The sequence below is a fragment of the Zingiber officinale genome, chromosome 3A (genome assembly GCF_018446385.1).
Source record: "Zingiber officinale cultivar Zhangliang chromosome 3A, Zo_v1.1, whole genome shotgun sequence".
Lineage (NCBI taxonomy): Eukaryota > Viridiplantae > Streptophyta > Magnoliopsida > Zingiberales > Zingiberaceae > Zingiber > Zingiber officinale.
In genome coordinates this window covers 20,152,849-20,171,144 of record NC_055990.1, presented here as the reverse complement: position 1 = coordinate 20,171,144, position 18,296 = coordinate 20,152,849, and the positions used below count along the sequence as shown (strand labels likewise).

The following is an 18,296-nucleotide window of genomic DNA, read 5'->3' as shown; positions in this document are numbered from 1 at the left end:
TAATAATATCTAATCGAAATCAGCTCAAATCACATTTGAATTAAGAGCTCGATAATATTTAAACAAACTGAAATTCAAACAAACTCAAGCTCATAAAAAATAAACCAAATCAAACTTAAACAATCATTTCAAAAACTTAATTCATTTTAAACTCAACTTCGATTATCTTATCAAATAAACTTGAACATCTAGCACATTTACAATCCTAGAAAGTGCCCACTTCTTCCTATTTCTGTGCCATGCGAACACGCTTCATAAACGAACACAAATGAAGAAAAAGGTCATTCTGTAAATAGTTGATTGTTATGTTCAACTGGGCAAAAAATTTAGAAATCCATGGCATTTCAGTGGCAAACAAAACAAAGATCAGAGGGTTTTTTTTTCTTTTTGAAACTAATGAATGTGCTTCAGAATTGATATCTCATCTGGGGGTAGATCGTGATTTCAAGGCAACAAAAGCACACCGAAAGCATCCACAGACAAAGTCATAAACTTCAAACTACACGAGCATTGCTTAAAATTGAACTACCGTTCGTACTACGACATAGTAAAAGCCTAGAAGTAGATTTCACAGACAATGTGAAAAATACAAAAGAAACAAAACTCGCATTGCCCTTGGGATCCATCTCTCACTTTCCAGTGCTGTGCTTGGCTTTGGTGTGCGATTGCAGGGCGTTCTCGGAGTTGAAGGTTCTGAACACACAAAAAAAAGATGGAATTGTTATTATAATTAATGAATTGAAAAGAAAAGGAAGTAAGAAAGAAGAGGGCATACTTGCTGCATGATTTGCAGGCGACGGGTCCAGTAGATTTGGGTGCTTGCTGCTTGGACTTGTCGCCACTATTTGCAGGAGTCTTACCTTGTTTAGCAGGATAAGGAGTTGCAACATGCACAACTTTCTTTCCATCAGCTCCTGCAAGGTAGCATTATCATTAAAATAACAGAAGAAATATATGAGATGTGGTTTACTTTAGATAAACAGAATCCGACCGTGCCTGAGTTGCAATGCCCCCACAAGATCTATTCAAATGAACTTAACTCCTTTAGGCTGCTTCCACTTAGTATGTTTATTTGTAAAAATAAAATTATAGTGATTAGAGGGGAAAATTAAATTTTGACTTTATCTAGCTGCAAATACCTATGATGCTGTGTCATGTGGTAAATCATGTCATGTCAATTTATACAGTTTTACTAGTTCAATCCCTTTCACGTCTAATAATAACAGTATCAATTAGATAATTGATTGAAATAAACTGTCGAATAAAAAAACTAAAAAAATATAATGAACACTATAAATAAACACTTGAGATAGGATTAACTGAGTTCATTTCGATATGCTTTACCAAGTGTCAATGTGAGTGTCAGCAAATTGCTAAAGGAATCTAGCACAAGAAATGTTATCCATACAGATCACAATATACCAAAGCATAATAATTGTAATATTATAAACCATGAAATGTCTACCTGTTTTCTGATTTCCACCTGGAGAAACCAACTTTGCTTTCTTCTCTGGAACAGGTGTTTTGGAAGCCGAATCAGCAAGCCTTTTCTTACTGGCTTCAGCCTGCAACAGATGCATTCATATATCACTGGGTACCTGAGTGCCTAGTAAAACAATGCAGTAGCACTAACCTTCTTCGGGGCAGCATCTTCTTCTTCGTCTGAACTCTCATCCTCATCATCACTATCATCCTCTCCATCAATCATTTCCTAAAAAAAATGCAATTAGACTACCATTCCACACAATAAAAGCACACGATAACAAGTACACCCAATAACCAATTGATAATACTTTCGACTAATTGCACCAACCTCATCAGATTCATCCTCCTCAGAATCATCTTCAGAATCATCATCATCTTCATCATCCTCAGCCTTTGGTTTATCATCTTTTTTAAGTTCCTCTACTTTAACCTTTGACTTACCAGCAGAAGTTTCTGGCTTTTGAGTATTTGGTTTTGCTGCTTTATCATTTGGTTTCACCTCCGGCTTACCTTTAAAGATAAATAGCAACAATAGTAATTTTTTTACAAGAAAAATTATAAATCCATTAAAAATTTTGCATCATTGTAATTTATGGTGTTAGTCCCAACTATTGGTAGGCTACATGAATAACATATTCCATTAACTTTTATGTAACCTAATATAAGATGTCTTGATCACTTAGCTAGATTCTTCTTTTGTCACCCCTTATCCCTTAAACTATAGATTAAATTGTATAACTATTTAATCGATTGGTCACCTTTGAGGGAACAAACACATATCATTATAATACATATTCTGTTATTTTACCATCTGGTACACCTAGATGATCTTGGTTAATAATGATATTATAAATTTTATGTATCATTCAGCTTGTTTTTATTATTAAAATTATATAGTGATATGTAAATCCTTTTTCCAGACAATTTAAATTTACTCAAGCAAGGAGATTTATCTTATAAAGATTTGGTAAATTTATCTAGTCCTACTCATCATCAACAAGGCATATTCAGCCTTGTTTTCACAACTATACAACTATTTGAATAAACTGCATTAATTGAATCCCTATATTGCTACTAATATTTCCTTTTGAACTCTCTATACCATTGCATCTTATTCTCTAACAGATTTAACACTTATAACTATAAAGCCTATTTATCATCTTTGAATATATTTGTATCACCTCTACTTATTTTCTTTATCTGCTGGAGCCTACAACAAACATTATCATCAAATACTAATGTGAAAAAAATTATATAGTTATAATTAACCATTGATGCAAATTTACATTTGTTTAAAAAAAAATAGTTCCGTAATGAGCCACTAATTGCTATATCACTATATCATTCTATTTATCTTTACTGACACTTACAAAATGTAAATCAAGCAGAAGTAAATCATTAGTAATAACAAGTCGACAATATGCAAAATCTGAATCATAAACCAAAAGAAAGAATATAAAATACATAGAAAAAGTGTACCATTGATGGGCACAGCCAATGGAATCTCCTTGTCAGATTCAGATTCACCGTCTGAAGATTTATTAGAGGGCTATAATATCAGTATAGTCGTCAAATAAAAAAGGAGACAGAAACAAGCAAAGAGAAACTTACCTGATGAATCAGAGATAGTATGTCCAGAAGAAAAAAAAGCCAGTCAAGGTATTCAAAACTTGAAAAAGATGTATTTGCTAACAAGTAACTTAACATAAAATAAAAGGATATGCATCATTCTCGTCAAACGCTGCAGTCTTATAGCCCAAAAAGTAGACACTTGTATTCTTTGAACCATGAAATAGCTCAAATTCTTTCTCAAACACCAAATCATACTGAATTTGATTACACTTATCAGCAGATAGAGTTCCTAGCACCAGCTTTTTGTCATCAATTTTTACAAATACTGATACACCCTCTGCGGCTTTCTCCTTCTTTACCTCTCCTAGAGATACCTACATAATCCACAGCTACTTTTTATTATGATATGAATTAGAAGCACTCACCAGTATGCATTACGAAATCTGAGCAGAGAACCTGTGAAAGATGCAAGTATTTGTTCTCGCCAGGATTGACCTTCACAGAATTGCCAGGCTGAACTTCCAAACCTTAAGTATAATTTTAAAAAACTACTATGAGATTAGCCCACCAAAATGAAAGCATATGCAGGGGAAAAATACTGTGTCACAATACTAGGGAATGGTTGCACTGCAGAGAAAAGTTCTATTAAACTAATGGTAAAAAACCAAACAAATACTTGCTAGGCAATATCTGAATAAATAAGATTTGGAAAACTTGCTTGGAATATAAGCACTCAAGCATCACAAACCAAAAAAATGATGGCCTCTTGCACGCATAATAAGAACACATTTTTCCAACCATGGTAGATGAATTTCGAACCATTCAAGAAACACATCTAGTTGTGTACGCCAGACCCTACTATATTACCAAAGATACATGAGAAGGAGATTTTTCTAAGGAAAAAATGAAAGGGAAATTGCAAATAGAAAACATATCGCATCACAACGCATCACCAAAATGTGATTGGCTTCAATCTCATACCGTCGCATTCGCAATCATCAATAGTAATCGAAAAAAATAAACACGAAGCAAACAGTACACGGAAATCCTAAAATACGTGAAGCGATTAGAAAGGACGAGAAGAGAATATGGAGAGGAGGAGAAGATAAACCCCAAAACTCCATGGCGCTGGAGGGAGCTGACGAGAGGGAGAGAAATGATCGAGAGTGCGAAGAGCGACAGCAGAACGCGTAGCGGTGCGATTAGGGTTCACCTTCGCAAGGGAATTTAAAGGGGAGGACGGAAGCAGGGGGTCGGGTATCGGTTCGGATCCGAAAACAAACTTCCGGTTCTGGAAATCTTAAATCTTGATTTGAAATGTCGACCCGAATCGCTAAGCCTTAGAGGATTCGGGTTTTTGTTTTTTATTTTCTCGAAAAAATCCACATTTGCCCTTTAGAACTTGTTTTATCCACAAAATAAATTTTATTATTAAATCATATTTAATAAAGGTAATTAAATGAGATTCATTTTCCTCCCTTTGTCACCTTCTGGATTAATACTTATAAACTTTTCATTAATAATATAACACAACAATTTAATTTAACGCTTTATATCTTATAACATGACAAAATGGTAAATGCCAGCCGATAGTCAGCAGAACCAACGCACCCAAGAATGGTAAAAGCAACAAATTCACATCAAGACAAAACTCACAATTTTCCATTGAAACTGCTAGACTTTAATAATATAGAGAGGACCATTGAAATTGAGTTTAGGACAATGAAAAGTGATTCAACGAACCCAAAGACTAAATGTCTTGATCAGCTAACCACTAGAGCATTGCCAGCATTTAACAACCACAATAAAGAGTAAAATCAAGGTAACAATACTTGTTCGCCTACAAAATTAGGGGCCATCTCACTTTCCGGCACTGTGCTTTGCATTGGTATGCGATTGGCAGGCGGCCTCACTGTTGAAGGTTCTGAAAACAGATAAAATCGATTGGTAACGTCACTATTATTAATGAATTGAAAAGAAAGCGGGAAGAGCGGAAGGAACCTACTTGGTGCAGGATTTGCAGGAGATTGGGCCAGTGGATTTCGGAGTCTGTTGCTTAGACTTGTCACTATTTGAGGGAGTCTTTCCTTGTTTAGCAGGGTGTGGGGTTGCAACATGACCACCTTTCTTTCCATCAGCACCTATGATACAGACAAGTAACATGTTCTTGATAATTAGAAAGAAGGTTTCTTGTTTGCTGGAGTTTTGGAGCCCCATGAAACATTGCAATCTTGGTACATTATCATAGACTTCTAGCACGCTTTAGTCGGCATTGAAGCATTCTAAGCAAAATTCAAATGGATCTTAAGGCTTTGATCATCTATTACAACATCCATGTTCCAATAATACCACGAAGAAAAGTTCAATATTACAAAACATTGAGATATCTACCTGTTTTCTGATTCCCACCGGGAGTAACCAACTTTGCTTTCTTTTCTGGAACAGGAGTTTTGGATGCAGAACCAGCAGGTCTTTTCTTAGCTGCATTAGCCTGCAATACGTCCATTCATATGTTACAGCACTACGGCAGACACACCTGAATGCCAATGAAAAACAGTGCCATAGCAAAATTACAAACCTTCTTTGGAGTAGCTTCTTCCTCTTCATCAGAACTCTCATCTCCATCATCACTATCGTCCTCCTCTCCTTCAATCATATCCTGATAGGCTCAAATCCAAATGAAATCTTGCTATCATTTTACACAATAGAAACACACTAACATATATACCAGTTTTAGTTCAAGTATACAAATATGATCATGCTTTCCACCAATAGCACAAACCTCATCATCGTCAGACTCATCATCTTCTGTATCTTCATCGTCTTCGTCATCTTCAGCCTCTGGTTTATCATCCTTCTTAGGTTCCTCTATCTTGGCCTTTGCCTTAACAACAGAAGCTTCCGCCTTTTGGGCATGTGGTTTTGCTGCTTTAACATTTGCCGCCGTACCCAGCTTGCCTAGTACAGTCATGAATAGAAGATAAGAATATACAGATAAAAAGAAAGAAAATACAATGTTATTTTAATTCTGTTAAGGAGATTAATCTTTTTTCCCCATGGCCACTTGCACCTTCAACACAAATAGATTATATTTGTACGACTATATAATTAATGGGTCATCTTCAGAGGAAAATATAACATTTTAAACTATATTTCCTAGCATTTTATAATCTTCTAGAGTTACACTTGGATGATAATAATATCCATAATTTCATTGATTTGGTAGCTTCCTTTTATACAATGACACCTACATTTTGTTATATGCATAACTATAATTTTTATTCTCCACAATTCAAACTTAATGTTATGATTATTTGTATAAAAAATATCAATTACCATAATACTATTTGCAAATCAATTATGACAAAGAAGACAATTAGGGTTGGCTACAAAAATGATCCCTCTCCATTGAGAACTATACAATACAATATTAGTAGCAAACTTAAATTAAGTAGATAATTTTTTATTTCATTGACTAATGTCTCCTTTTTCTCCTTCAACTCATTGGTCCACCACTAGCAACAATATCATAATATTTGTCCTTACTGGCACATCATCAGTCAAGAATTGAAAATGGTTTGGGTACAAGACTAGCTACAATTATGGGAATGAAACACAAGCCACTAGCGCTAACAAGATAACAATATGCAAAGCTAGGAACCAACAGACAAAAAAACTAAAAACATATATAGATTTGTACCATTTGCAAGTGCAGCGAGCAGATTCTCCTCGTCAGATTCAGATTGGCTATCTGAAGGTTTATTAGAGAAGGTTATAATCTCAGTGAGGTCATCAAATAAGGAAAGAAACAGAAGATAGAAAAAGGAGCTTACCAAATGGATCAGAAAAGGTAACTCCAGAAAACAAAAACGGCCAGTCAAGGGAATCAAAAATTTAAAACATGAAACATAATTATCGAATAATTTAACAATATAAGTCAAGGATATTCATCATCCTCTGCAAAAGCTGCAGTCTTATAGCCCAAGAAGTGGACACTTGCATTCTTTGAACCATGAGATAGTTCAAATTCTTTCTCAAATACCAAATCATACTGAATTTGGGCACACTTCTCAGCAGATAGTGTTCCAAGCACCAGCTTTTTGTCATCAAATTTTACAAAGACTGATGCACCCTCCGCTCCTTTTTCCTTCTTTACCTCTCCTAGAGATATCTACATAAACCAAGACACCTTTTCATTAAAACATGACTTAGAATAATTCTCTATATAACAAAATCTGAACATGGAACCTGTGAGAGATGCAAATATTTGTTATCTCCAGGATTGACATTGACAGTTTGGCCAGGTTGAACTTCCAAACCTTATAAAATGCAGATCAATCACAACAAGTTTAAAACACAAGTGCAGAATGTTTTCATTAACAGAGGCTAAGGGCAGGCGTCACATTTAGCAGGTGTCACATTTAATGCTGATAAAGTGCCAATTATAAGAGTACTATTATATTGAAATACTAATGGAAGCATATAGGAGACAAATATTCTGAAACAAGGCAAGAGGATTGTAATTATCTCAGTAAAAGGGGATGATAAACTAACAACAAAACACCAAAAACAAACTTGCCAAGCAATATCTGAATAAATGAGGAAGAGTTTGAATAATAATAGCATTGCAGACATAACAACGTTGTAATTGATTGAAATTTAAGTTACAATGATATCATCATCGGAATGTGAAAATTATAGCTATAACATAAAAATGAAAAAGAAAAAAAAAACAATAAACAGGAACAAACAAATGGATTGAAATGTATATTATACATTTATCAAAATAAGATATTTCATTAAATACATTTTGTCGGTAAGTAGCTTTAATTTATAAATTATTATTCAAAAATTCCAGTAAAATTCAATTTCTCGCATTGTAAGCACATCATGAGAAGAATGTCATCATATACATACATAAAATATGAATGACCTCCGTAACGGTACAAATATCATAACACGCGGCTATATACTGAAGTTAAAAAAAAAGGAAAAGGAAAAAAAATGGAACTAAATTTCAAAAACTCAAGACGGACATCTATTTTTGTACACGGAAGCCTAGTATTCTGTGTACAAAAATATGAAGAGAACAGAAATAGTTACTGCAAATAAAAACAGAACCTATGACCAAAAGATGCTTGGCTTCAATCTCGACAAATATTCCAGGTTTGAGATTTCAAAAAATCAAATGAACTAGGAAAACACTGTCTCATACGTGATCAGTAGTTCAACCGAAACCAACCCATGGATCGAACAGTCTAACCGGAAATCATAAAACACAAGAAGCGATAGGAAAAGAAGATAAGAACTGATTGGGAGCAAATAAGAAATACCCCAGAACTCCATGACCGTCGGCGTAGTTACGAGAGCGAGAGGAAAGTTTGATAGAGCGGAGGCGCGGGCGATGACCGAGACTGAGCGAAGGGGTGGGGATTAGGGTTTAGGCTCCATGTGGTAATTTAAAGGGGACGGAAGCCGGGCGCCGAACGGGTCGGGTACCGTTTTGGATCCGAAAATCAAAGTTCTCGGTTCGAATGGTCATGATTTGAAAATGACCGGAATCGAAATATCGAATCATAGTTGAATTCCATATTGCCTCTCGAAATATTTTGAAAATTTTCATTCAACTCCTTGAAATCATATGAAAGATAACTTTACAATAATTTGCTTATTCACATGAAGATATATATTTGCATTTAATATATAAACTCTATAAATCCCTAAAAGAGACAAGGGAAAATATAAAATCTGCAAATCTAAAAGCATATTAATAAAAGAGATCCTATCATTAAAAGTGAAAAAACTTTCAAAAAAATAAATTTAAAAATATATTAATTTAAACAAATATATTAATAAAACATGCAATAAAATTTCTTTAAAAAATTTAAATTTATTTTATTTATTACTAATGTGTCAATTTTAAATAATTTTAAACTTTAAAGATTTTTATTTCTTCCTTTATATCTCAAAATATGAAACAATTTTTTAAAAAAAAATAAATTTTTTCCCCTTAGTTATCCCCGCTTCTAAAAAAGGATTTAAAATTTCTTTAAAAAATACACAAAAACAAAGGCCTTTTTTCTAGACTTCATGAAATTTCATAAGGGATATTTGCAAATTTTATGCGATGCTATTTTGTATTTTTTTTTATGGTAATTTTAAAATGGCCTAGTAGTATTAACCTTTTAAATATGAATTCAATTTAATGAGTATTCATCATGTTCGAAAGTTAAGATGATGAATATCGAAGATGTGGTATTTTTATTGACCGCATGTGAACTCCAAATTAGATGGATCTGTAAGCACAGCAACGTCAGTGCCGAGCCAAGGAGAGATTCCTCGGTGTTGACCCTTCGACGCTCAAATTAATCATCGGTGATGGAAAAGCGGAGTAAGGAAGCGGAGCCAAAGAAGTAGAATAACAGTAGTAACAGTAATCTCTCCTACCTCCGATGAAGCTTGGGCCTCTTTATACAGGGCTTCGGGAGCACGCGTGCACGTTTCTCGAGATATACACGTTTCTCAAAGTTTTCCTGTAAAGATATGTTAGGAAAGTGTCCCCGACACCATACTTTAACGACCCGAGCATATTTCTAACGTGACAGTGGAAGGTTCCGTCGTACGATCCTCTATCTGACCATGTCGTCAACCATGTCGTCTGTCGGGGGCACAGACTCCCAGAAGGATATCGTCAGATCCTCCTTTTGTCCGTTACTAGGCCGAGCGAATGAGTCGTTCGGCCAACCATCAGCCGTCCGAACGCTATCGTTCCCATACCGAGTGGGATGGTCGCTTGACCAACCTTCCACTGTCCAAGCTCCACTGTTGTGGCGAGTGGAGTTGTGTCTGAATATAGTCTACTCGGTCGTGACTCCGCTTTGCTGGTTCCGATATTTGATGTAAGTCCAAGCGGGCTGGCCGCTCGGCGTGTGCCTCACCGGCACATGCTTCTCTGAGCGTCAGAACCTCAATACGTGGCCGAGCTATGATGATGTTGGATCGGACATTTCTTATCTCGGTCGAGCAAGTGGGTTATCTATCGAGGGCGAGCTATGATGATGTTGGATCAGACATTTCTTATCTCGGTCGAGCAAGTGGATTATCTGATCACCCAGTGATATAGGGAGGTTGATCACGTATTGATTTTGACTTCCATCATGACCTCGCCCCTCCTTGAGGTGGGTCTTTATCCCCGTATCAAGTATCAAAATGACCATAATAGACTTTTTAGGTGTTTTGACATTAATAAATGGGAGACATTTAAATAATAATAATAAATATTTTAGATATTTTAGAAGTTCTTTTTTTCTATTTCTTTTTTCATGATTTAATACCCAAGAAAAAAAAATATATTGAATTAGGTAATATGCAACCGATCCTATGCGGAAGAAATTTTTCGAAATAAATATCGAAAAATGTCGAAGTAAATCAGTAAATTAAACATTTGTGATGGTAATTCAGAAGTCCAGTATTTCATAATTATACGTCCTATTTAAAAAATATCCTATAAATATATAGAATATGAGAATCGAATAAATAGCATGTAATATATTTTGATCAAGTTCATATTAAATCATCTTTTTCTCAAGGTGATAGCGGCCCTCATATCTGTCTCCATTGTCCGTTCCGAAATCTTGTAAAAGGGAAGTAAATTATCATACTAAGTGGCCTCTTAGGTAAGAATAACTTATTCTTTAAGAAATTAAATCTCCAAAAATTTAAATTTTACTATCGTGATACAAATTTACCTACCAACTTAGCTACGCTTGTTGATCTTCTATCTTTTTCTCTCTTGCCGCACTGCAAAATACAAATAGTCTTCTTAAAAAAAAACTTTTTTTTTGTCGTCCGATCTGATTAGATCAAATCCTAACCATTGATTATTTGTAAAAAATCTCCTTTGGAAATCCTATTGTCATTTTAGCTTAAAATTTCTGTCAATTTTTTGATGTACTCGAACTTAAGTATAATTTACCTTGATTAGTAATTAAAATTAATTACTTTTAGAACCTATCTGTTATAAAAGGTAAGAGGGGGTATGGACGTAAATGAGACCTTCGTGTGTTTTTTTTAAATTAAAAGGGTGTTATTTTTTATTTTATATATAAAAAAGACGACTTACATTTTAATTTCTTATAATATAATATTAATTGATATTGATTGTAAGTAATCTATATATTGTAGCATACTATAACATGATTTTAATATTGATTAAAAAAACATTCAAATTACAAGAGTATGAACCATGATTATTACAATACAGTTTAATAGTATTGGCCGTCGAATGTTTTATTGAATATATATATATTATACATAATTGCATTTAATGTTTTAACACATAATATTTCTTTTCTAGTTTATCAACCCATAACATAATATTTCATAAAATAGTATTGTTATACGTAACAATTCTACTATATGATTTTATTACATTTAATATACTAATATTGTTCATACATAATGACAGTAACAACGACAACATTTTAATAAGCTAGATAAACTAATACAACTACGACTAAGACAAATACTAGAGCAACGTTTAATACTATCCCTTTCATCTTTGACTCAATAAGGACAATCTCAGGTAGACAAGCTTTAGGATTTTTTATTGGATTTACATTCGGATTCTCTTGTGGATCCTCCTTAAACACTTCAGAATCCTCTTGATCCACATGATAAAGTAGCTCTATACATAATTGTACATATGAGATTCACCCTTCGAAGTGCCCTCATAAATGGTGTGATACTTCATTGAGGTGTATCGGTGGCGATTAAACCAAAAACCCAGATCTTGTAATTATCTATAATTGAAAATTCTTCCTTCTCAAGCTTCCATAATAGTTAATCGAGTCGTCCAATATATCCTCTGAGTCTGTAAATTAGGTCATACCCAATCTCCTCAATTTCCTCCATCAACTCATTCGTCATATATCACGATAGATCATCATTTATATCATCCTCGACATCTAGAATTGAAAATAATAATATCAGTACTAACCGACAAACTAATAATAAAATGAATTTATTTCAATTCACACGGATAGAACCAATAAACAAAATAATTAAATAAATAAGAAAATTAAATTTTCTTTATTTGAGATGTTTAATTTCATTGACACATTTGATCAATGGATTGAGAAACTGATCCTAAGTTCCCCGTCCTTATTAAAATTAATCTAATTAGATGTTCAATTATTATTATTATTTAACTTAAGTCTATTTGAGTCTAACTAAGATTTATTCATCAAATCAAATCATTTGATCAATTTTGATTCAATGGATAAATTGGCCAAATTTAATCAAATATGGCTCATTACTTGATCAAATTTGAAATGATCCAGCTCAATTAGATTCAATTCAATATAATTGAATTAAATTAATCTGATTAAATTAATTAATAATTTAAATTAAATCATAATCCAAAAGGATCAAACTGGTCTAGTTCAAATGAACCAAATTGGTTCAGTCACATGGGATATCTTCTCACGCTTCCGATTGAAAAAGTTTTAATACATGGAAAAAAAAACTTTTTCCTTTGACAAGATTGCACGTGAGAATTTGATGAGAAGAGAATTTATTTTCTTTTTATTTAAAAGATCAAACAATTTCTCATTTCTACAACGAACGTTTCTTTTGTTGCGACGAATGCGTGGTCGCTGACCATGGCAGTCGGTCGCCGACTTCTCGACGTGGTCGCCGATGAGCAGCACAGCCGCCGGTGCACGACATGGTTGCCAGCCCGCTTCGTGATCACCGATTCACAACTCGTGAACTTCAAGCTTGCTCTTGGAAGAACAATCATAGAATCAGTCAATCAGACAACTCCTCAAAGATTCACAAACCAAATCCTACAAACTAAATCCTACTCCAATGATAATTAATGAACGAACCAATCTTATGATATACTCTTGCCTCTATGATCACTCTTTGGACGACCTTATATATATCATATATGTAGAAGGTCTTTTCCTCTTCCTTCATCGATGGAGGAAGATGAATTAATTGAAAAAGAAGGGGAAGGGACGTCTTCTCTAAAAGAGATATAACAGAATTATCCAAATTAACCGGATCAAATTATCAAATCAAATCATATTAGTATTTGGATTATTCTAATAATTCTATTATAATTATTCTCAGAATTATTCTTAGAATAATTCTGTTATTTATTAATTAGTTATTTGACCAAGTACTTTTGAACATTATATATTGTATTGTCCTTAGGACAAATATCAATGAACAATAGATTTTATTATTCTCATCTTATTCCTTCCTCTCTCCCTATTCTTCTTCTTACATGGTATCAGAGTCATCTCTCTCTCTCTCTTTTTTATCTTCCCTCAATTTCTTGAGGCGGGGATCGTATAAACGGCGAATTTTAAATTTTTCCCTCAAGCCTCTTATTTTCTCCTACGTGTTTTAATTTTCTTATTCTTCTCTATTTTTCAGAACAAACGAAAAATACTTATTTTCTTCCACTGCCAACCCCTTTGCTTCTCTTTCCTCTTCCTTAATCTCTATTTTTTTTTCCACTACCACCGGACAAGTTATTTTTTACTTTAGATGTCAAATACTCGACGACATCAAAGAGGACAAAAGCAAAGTCTAGACCGATGTCAAATTTGTCACATCGTTGGTCATACTGGAAATATATGCCCTAAAAGACTTGATTGGTCTAGGGTAAAATGTCAAATTTGTCTTGGAATTGGACATTTTGGTATTCAATGTCCTAGTCCATTTGATTCAAATTTCATTGGTGGTCCTACAGCCTCAAGACAACCATTTATTTCACAAGTATATCCTAAAGTTCTTTCGTTTGTGCCTACTTGTGGTAAAAACCCAGAGTTCTCATCTGCTGATTGGTATATTAACACTGGAGCAACTCATCATGTCACATCAGATTGTAATATCCTTACAGACGTAATGTCATATTATGGCTCAGATACGGTGCAAGTAGGCGATGGTTCAAGTTTGTAAATTGTTAATCTTGGAAACACATATGTTCATTTATCTAATCGAACTTTTCACATGCGCAATGTCTTTCATGTTCCATCTATCACTAAAAATTTACTTTCTACACGTCAGTTTTGTCTTGATAACAATGTCATTTTTGAATTTCATCATAATCATTATCTTATAAAGGATAGAGGAACAAATGCTATTGTGTTTTATGGGAGAATCAAAAATGGTCTCTATTGTCTTCAGGGTTCTTCAATCAAAGCTTTTGTTGGTGAACGCACAAATAAACCAGCTTGGCATGCTCGACTTGGTCATCCTTCTCTTCGTATTGTTCAGTCAATCATCAATAGGTATGGTTTACCTACTTCTATTATCTCCTCTCCATCTTATTCATGTAGGGTCTGCATGGAATCTAAAAGTTATAAGCTACCTTTCTCTTTATCTGATCATATTTCTAATTTTCCACTTGAAATAATCCATTCTGATGTTTGGGGCCCTGCACCTATTTTGTCTAATCAAGGTTTCCAATATTATGTTACATTCATTGATCATTTTAGTAAATATATTTGGCTTTATCCTATGAGTAGGAAATCTGATTTATTTGATATATTTTGTAATTTTCAAATTCAAGTTGAACGATCTTTTAATCGTAAAATATTCTCTTTTCATTCTGATTGGGGAGGCGAATATCAAGCTCTCCATCGTCATTTTGTCTCTTGAGGTATTTTTCATCGACTTTCTTGTCCTCACACTCCAGAACAAAATGGCTCTGCTGAGAGAAAACATAGACATATAATTGAAACTGCCTTAGCTCTTCTTCATCATGCATCAGTTCCGCGCAAATTTTGGGATGAAGCTGTTAGCACTGCAGTATATCTCATAAATCGACTTCCTACACCATTGCTTAATCATAAATGTCCTTTTGAAACACTTTATAATCAAACCCCTGATTACACTTTCCTTCGAATTTTTTGTTGCGCATGTTATCCATGGTTACTGTTGGTTGCTACTCGGAAAGCCTAGAGGTTCCACTGTACAAAAATTTTGTACAAAGGTCTGAACCTTTTCCTAGCTACCATGTGTTCTTTTAAATTAAATTTTGGATCGCCTGCGGAACTTAACACGTTTGATCCAAAACTTAATCTATTCGTTCTTTTAGGTTTTGACTTGGGTCTCCTGCGAAACTTAACACGTTCGACCCAAATCACCTTAAGTTATTAATTCCATTAAATATTAATTTCCATAATTGGTTCCCAGTACTGACGTGGCGAGGCACACGGCCTTCTTGGATATGGGAGCAACCACCATCGACTAGACAAAACCTTTTATGGAAAGCTAATATTTAATTTCCTAAAATAACTTTAGGTTAACCGAAAAGAACAATCAAATCACAAGGAAAAGAAAAACAAAAGAACACTATATCGAAAACAAATTCGAAACTCTAGAATCGTATGCCTCTTGTATTTAGTATTATTTCCAAAAATAACTAATATGATGCGGAAAGAAAAATTACTAGTTATACCTTTTAGAAAGACCTCTTGATCTTCTACCGTATTCCTCTTCTAACCTCGGACGTTGTGTGGGCAACGATCTTCCGAGATGAGAACCACCAAGCACCTTCTTCTTCCTTGCAAGTTTCGGCCATCAAAACTTCTTCTAGGATGAAGAGGTTCGGCCACCACCACCATGCTCCAAGGGATGCTAGAAAAGAGACTTCTTTTCTCTCCTTCTTCTCCTTCTTAGATCCGGCCACCAAAGCTAACTCCACCATGAGAAAGTTTCGGCCACACAAAGGAGAGGAGAGAAAAGAAAGGGCCACACCCACAAAGGAGAAAAGAGAGGAAAAATAAATAGAGACATTCACCTTGAAGCCTCCTCTACCCCCTCTTTTATAATCCTTGGTCTTGGCAAATAAGGAAAATTTAATAAAAACTTCCTTAATTCTTTTGCCATTAAAAAGGAAAATTTATTTAATTAAAAATAATTTTTCTTTTCTATTTGTAATGGCCGGCCACCTTAATCCCTTTAATCAAGGAAATTTTAATTCACACAAGAATTAAAACTTCCTAATTTGCTTTCGGAAATTTATAAAAATTTCTCAAATAATTTTTCCCTTCATGGTGGTTAATAAAAAGGAAATTTAATAAATTAAAATCTTTCTTTTAAACATGTGGATAAAAAGAAAGTTATCTCTAAAAAATTAAAATCTCTCTTAATCTACAAATAAGGAAAGATATCAAATCTTTTCTTAATCTTTTGTAGAAACTAATAAAAGAGAATTATTAATTTTTAAACTTTCTTTTAAATCATGAACATGGTTAAAAAGGAAAGTTTTCTTAAAATTTAAAATCCTCCTTTAATCAACAAATAAGGAAAGATTTCAAATTTTAAACTCTCTTTTAAACATGTAGATGATTTACAAATAAGGAAAGTTTTTACCAAAAATTAAAACCATCCTTTTAAACTACAAATAAGGAAAGAGATTAATCTCTTCTCTTAATCTTTTGTAGAAAGCTATAAAAGGAAATTTTTAATTTTTAAACTCTCTTTTAAAACCATGATATCCACATAAGAAATAATTTTAATAAAAATCCTTTTTAATATTCTAGTGGCCGGCCACCTAAGCTTGGGACCCATGCTTTGGCCGGCCACCTACATGGCTCATCCACTTGGCCGGCCCATTGGATGGGTAAGAAGGTGGGTATGCGGTGGGTATAAATCTCTATATACTAGAGGCTACGATAGGGACCGAGAGGAGGAATTGGTTTTGGTCTTCCGATGAAATTAAGCATCCCGTGTTCGTCCCGAACACACAACTTAATTTCATCAATAATAATTCATTCCACTAAAGAACTATTATTGAACTACCGCACCAATCCCAAATTACATTTTGGGCTCCTTCTTATTATGAGTGTGTTAGTCTCCCTGTGTTTAAGATAACAAATGTCCACTAATTAAGTAAGTTACTGACAACTCACTTAATTAATATCTAGCTCCAAGAGTAGTACCACTCAGCTTCATCGTCATGTCGGACTAAGTCCACCTGCAGGGTTTAACATGACAATCCTTATGAGCTCCTCTTGGGGGCATTCTCAACCTAGATTACTAGGACACAGTTTCCTTCTATAATCAACAACACACACTATAAGTGATATCATTTCCCAACTTATCGGGCTTATTGATTCATCGAACTAAATCTCACCCATTGATAAATTAAAGAAATAAATATCAAATATATGTGCTTGCTATTATATTAGGATTAAGAGCACACACTTCCATAATAACTGAGGTCTTTGTTTCTTTATAAAGTCAGTATAAAAGAAACGACCTCTAATGGTCCTACTCAATACACTCTAAGTGTACTAGTGTAATTATATAGTTAAGATAAACTAATACCTAATTACACTACGACCTTCCAATGGTTTGTTCCTTTCCATTATGGTCGTGAGCTACTGTTTATAATTTAACTGATAACATGATCCTCTGTGTGACACCACACACCATGTTATCTACAATATAAATTAATTGAACAACTACATTTATCATAAATGTAGACATTTGACCAATGTGATTCTTATTTCTAGATAAATGTTTATACCAAAAGCTAGGCTTTTAGTATACACTCTAACAATCTCCCACTTATACTAAAAGACTAAGCTGTCATATCTGCTGCCATACATCTAATTCTCAACCCTTCAACATGTCCATCAAAAGCTCTCGCCTTAAGGACCTTAGTGAAAAGATCTATAGGTCATCATCTGATGCATTCTAGGCAGCAACAACTTCTCCTCGTTTATACGATTTCTCGTATTGGGTGGTACTTGCGCTCTATTGTGTTTACTTGCCTTATAGACTTATGGTTTCTTCGAGTTTGCTACTGCACCAACATTATTACAATAAATTGTAATAATCTTTGGACAAACCAGAAATCATATCTAAGTCTATCTTGAGGTTATTGAGTCTTTCAGCTTTTATGGCTACCTCAGAGGCTTGCCATATACTAAGCTTCTATGATAGAGTCCTGAAAAACACCTATGCTTATCACTCTTCCATAGTTATGACTTTACCTCCTAAAGTAAACACAAAACTCCGAGGTTGACTTATTATTGTCCCTACCCGATTGGAAATCAAAATCCATGCAACCCACAAGGACCAAATTAACTGCCTTGTAAGCTAGCATATAATCTCTAGTGTCTCTAAGGTACTTCAATATATGCTTTACTGCAATCCACTGTCCTTGTCCAGGGTTACTTTGATATCTGCTAACTATGCCCTTGGCAAAA

General features: G+C 34.1%; 2 protein-coding genes across 2 annotated transcripts; both read right to left on the bottom strand.

Moving 5' to 3' along the window:
• Window positions 1–488: 488 nt before the first annotated feature.
• On the bottom strand, window positions 489–4,307 carry LOC122051291 (histone deacetylase HDT2-like). The gene is made up of 10 exons (XM_042612339.1): window positions 4,169–4,307; window positions 3,514–3,584; window positions 3,208–3,431; window positions 3,097–3,113; window positions 2,965–3,015; window positions 1,814–1,995; window positions 1,634–1,711; window positions 1,466–1,565; window positions 776–914; window positions 489–693 (listed from the first exon to the last, which is right to left on the bottom strand). Exons 1-10 carry the CDS (start codon window positions 4,179–4,181, stop codon window positions 630–632), a joined length of 939 nt encoding a protein of 312 aa, XP_042468273.1. The 5' UTR covers window positions 4,182–4,307; the 3' UTR covers window positions 489–629.
• Window positions 4,308–4,737: 430 nt separating this feature from the next.
• On the bottom strand, window positions 4,738–8,490 carry LOC122051290 (histone deacetylase HDT2-like). The gene is made up of 10 exons (XM_042612338.1): window positions 8,391–8,490; window positions 7,306–7,376; window positions 7,005–7,228; window positions 6,891–6,907; window positions 6,758–6,808; window positions 5,840–6,015; window positions 5,636–5,716; window positions 5,449–5,548; window positions 5,063–5,198; window positions 4,738–4,981 (listed from the first exon to the last, which is right to left on the bottom strand). Exons 1-10 carry the CDS (start codon window positions 8,401–8,403, stop codon window positions 4,918–4,920), a joined length of 933 nt encoding a protein of 310 aa, XP_042468272.1. The 5' UTR covers window positions 8,404–8,490; the 3' UTR covers window positions 4,738–4,917.
• Between the last annotated feature and the right edge of the window lie 9,806 nt (window positions 8,491–18,296).

Excerpts from the sequence above, each read along its gene's own strand:
- LOC122051290 (XM_042612338.1), bottom strand. Across the intron at positions 7,229-7,305 it reads AATATTTGCATCTCTCACAG|ATATCTCTAGGAGAGGTAAA; the intron begins GTTCCATGTTCA and ends TGGTTTATGTAG. Across the intron at positions 5,717-5,839 it reads ATGAGTCTGACGATGATGAG|GATATGATTGAAGGAGAGGA; the intron begins GTTTGTGCTATT and ends TGAGCCTATCAG.
- LOC122051291 (XM_042612339.1), bottom strand. Across the intron at positions 1,996-2,964 it reads ATTGGCTGTGCCCATCAATG|GTAAGCCGGAGGTGAAACCA; the intron begins GTACACTTTTTC and ends TTATCTTTAAAG. Across the intron at positions 1,566-1,633 it reads AAGATGCTGCCCCGAAGAAG|GCTGAAGCCAGTAAGAAAAG; the intron begins GTTAGTGCTACT and ends CATCTGTTGCAG.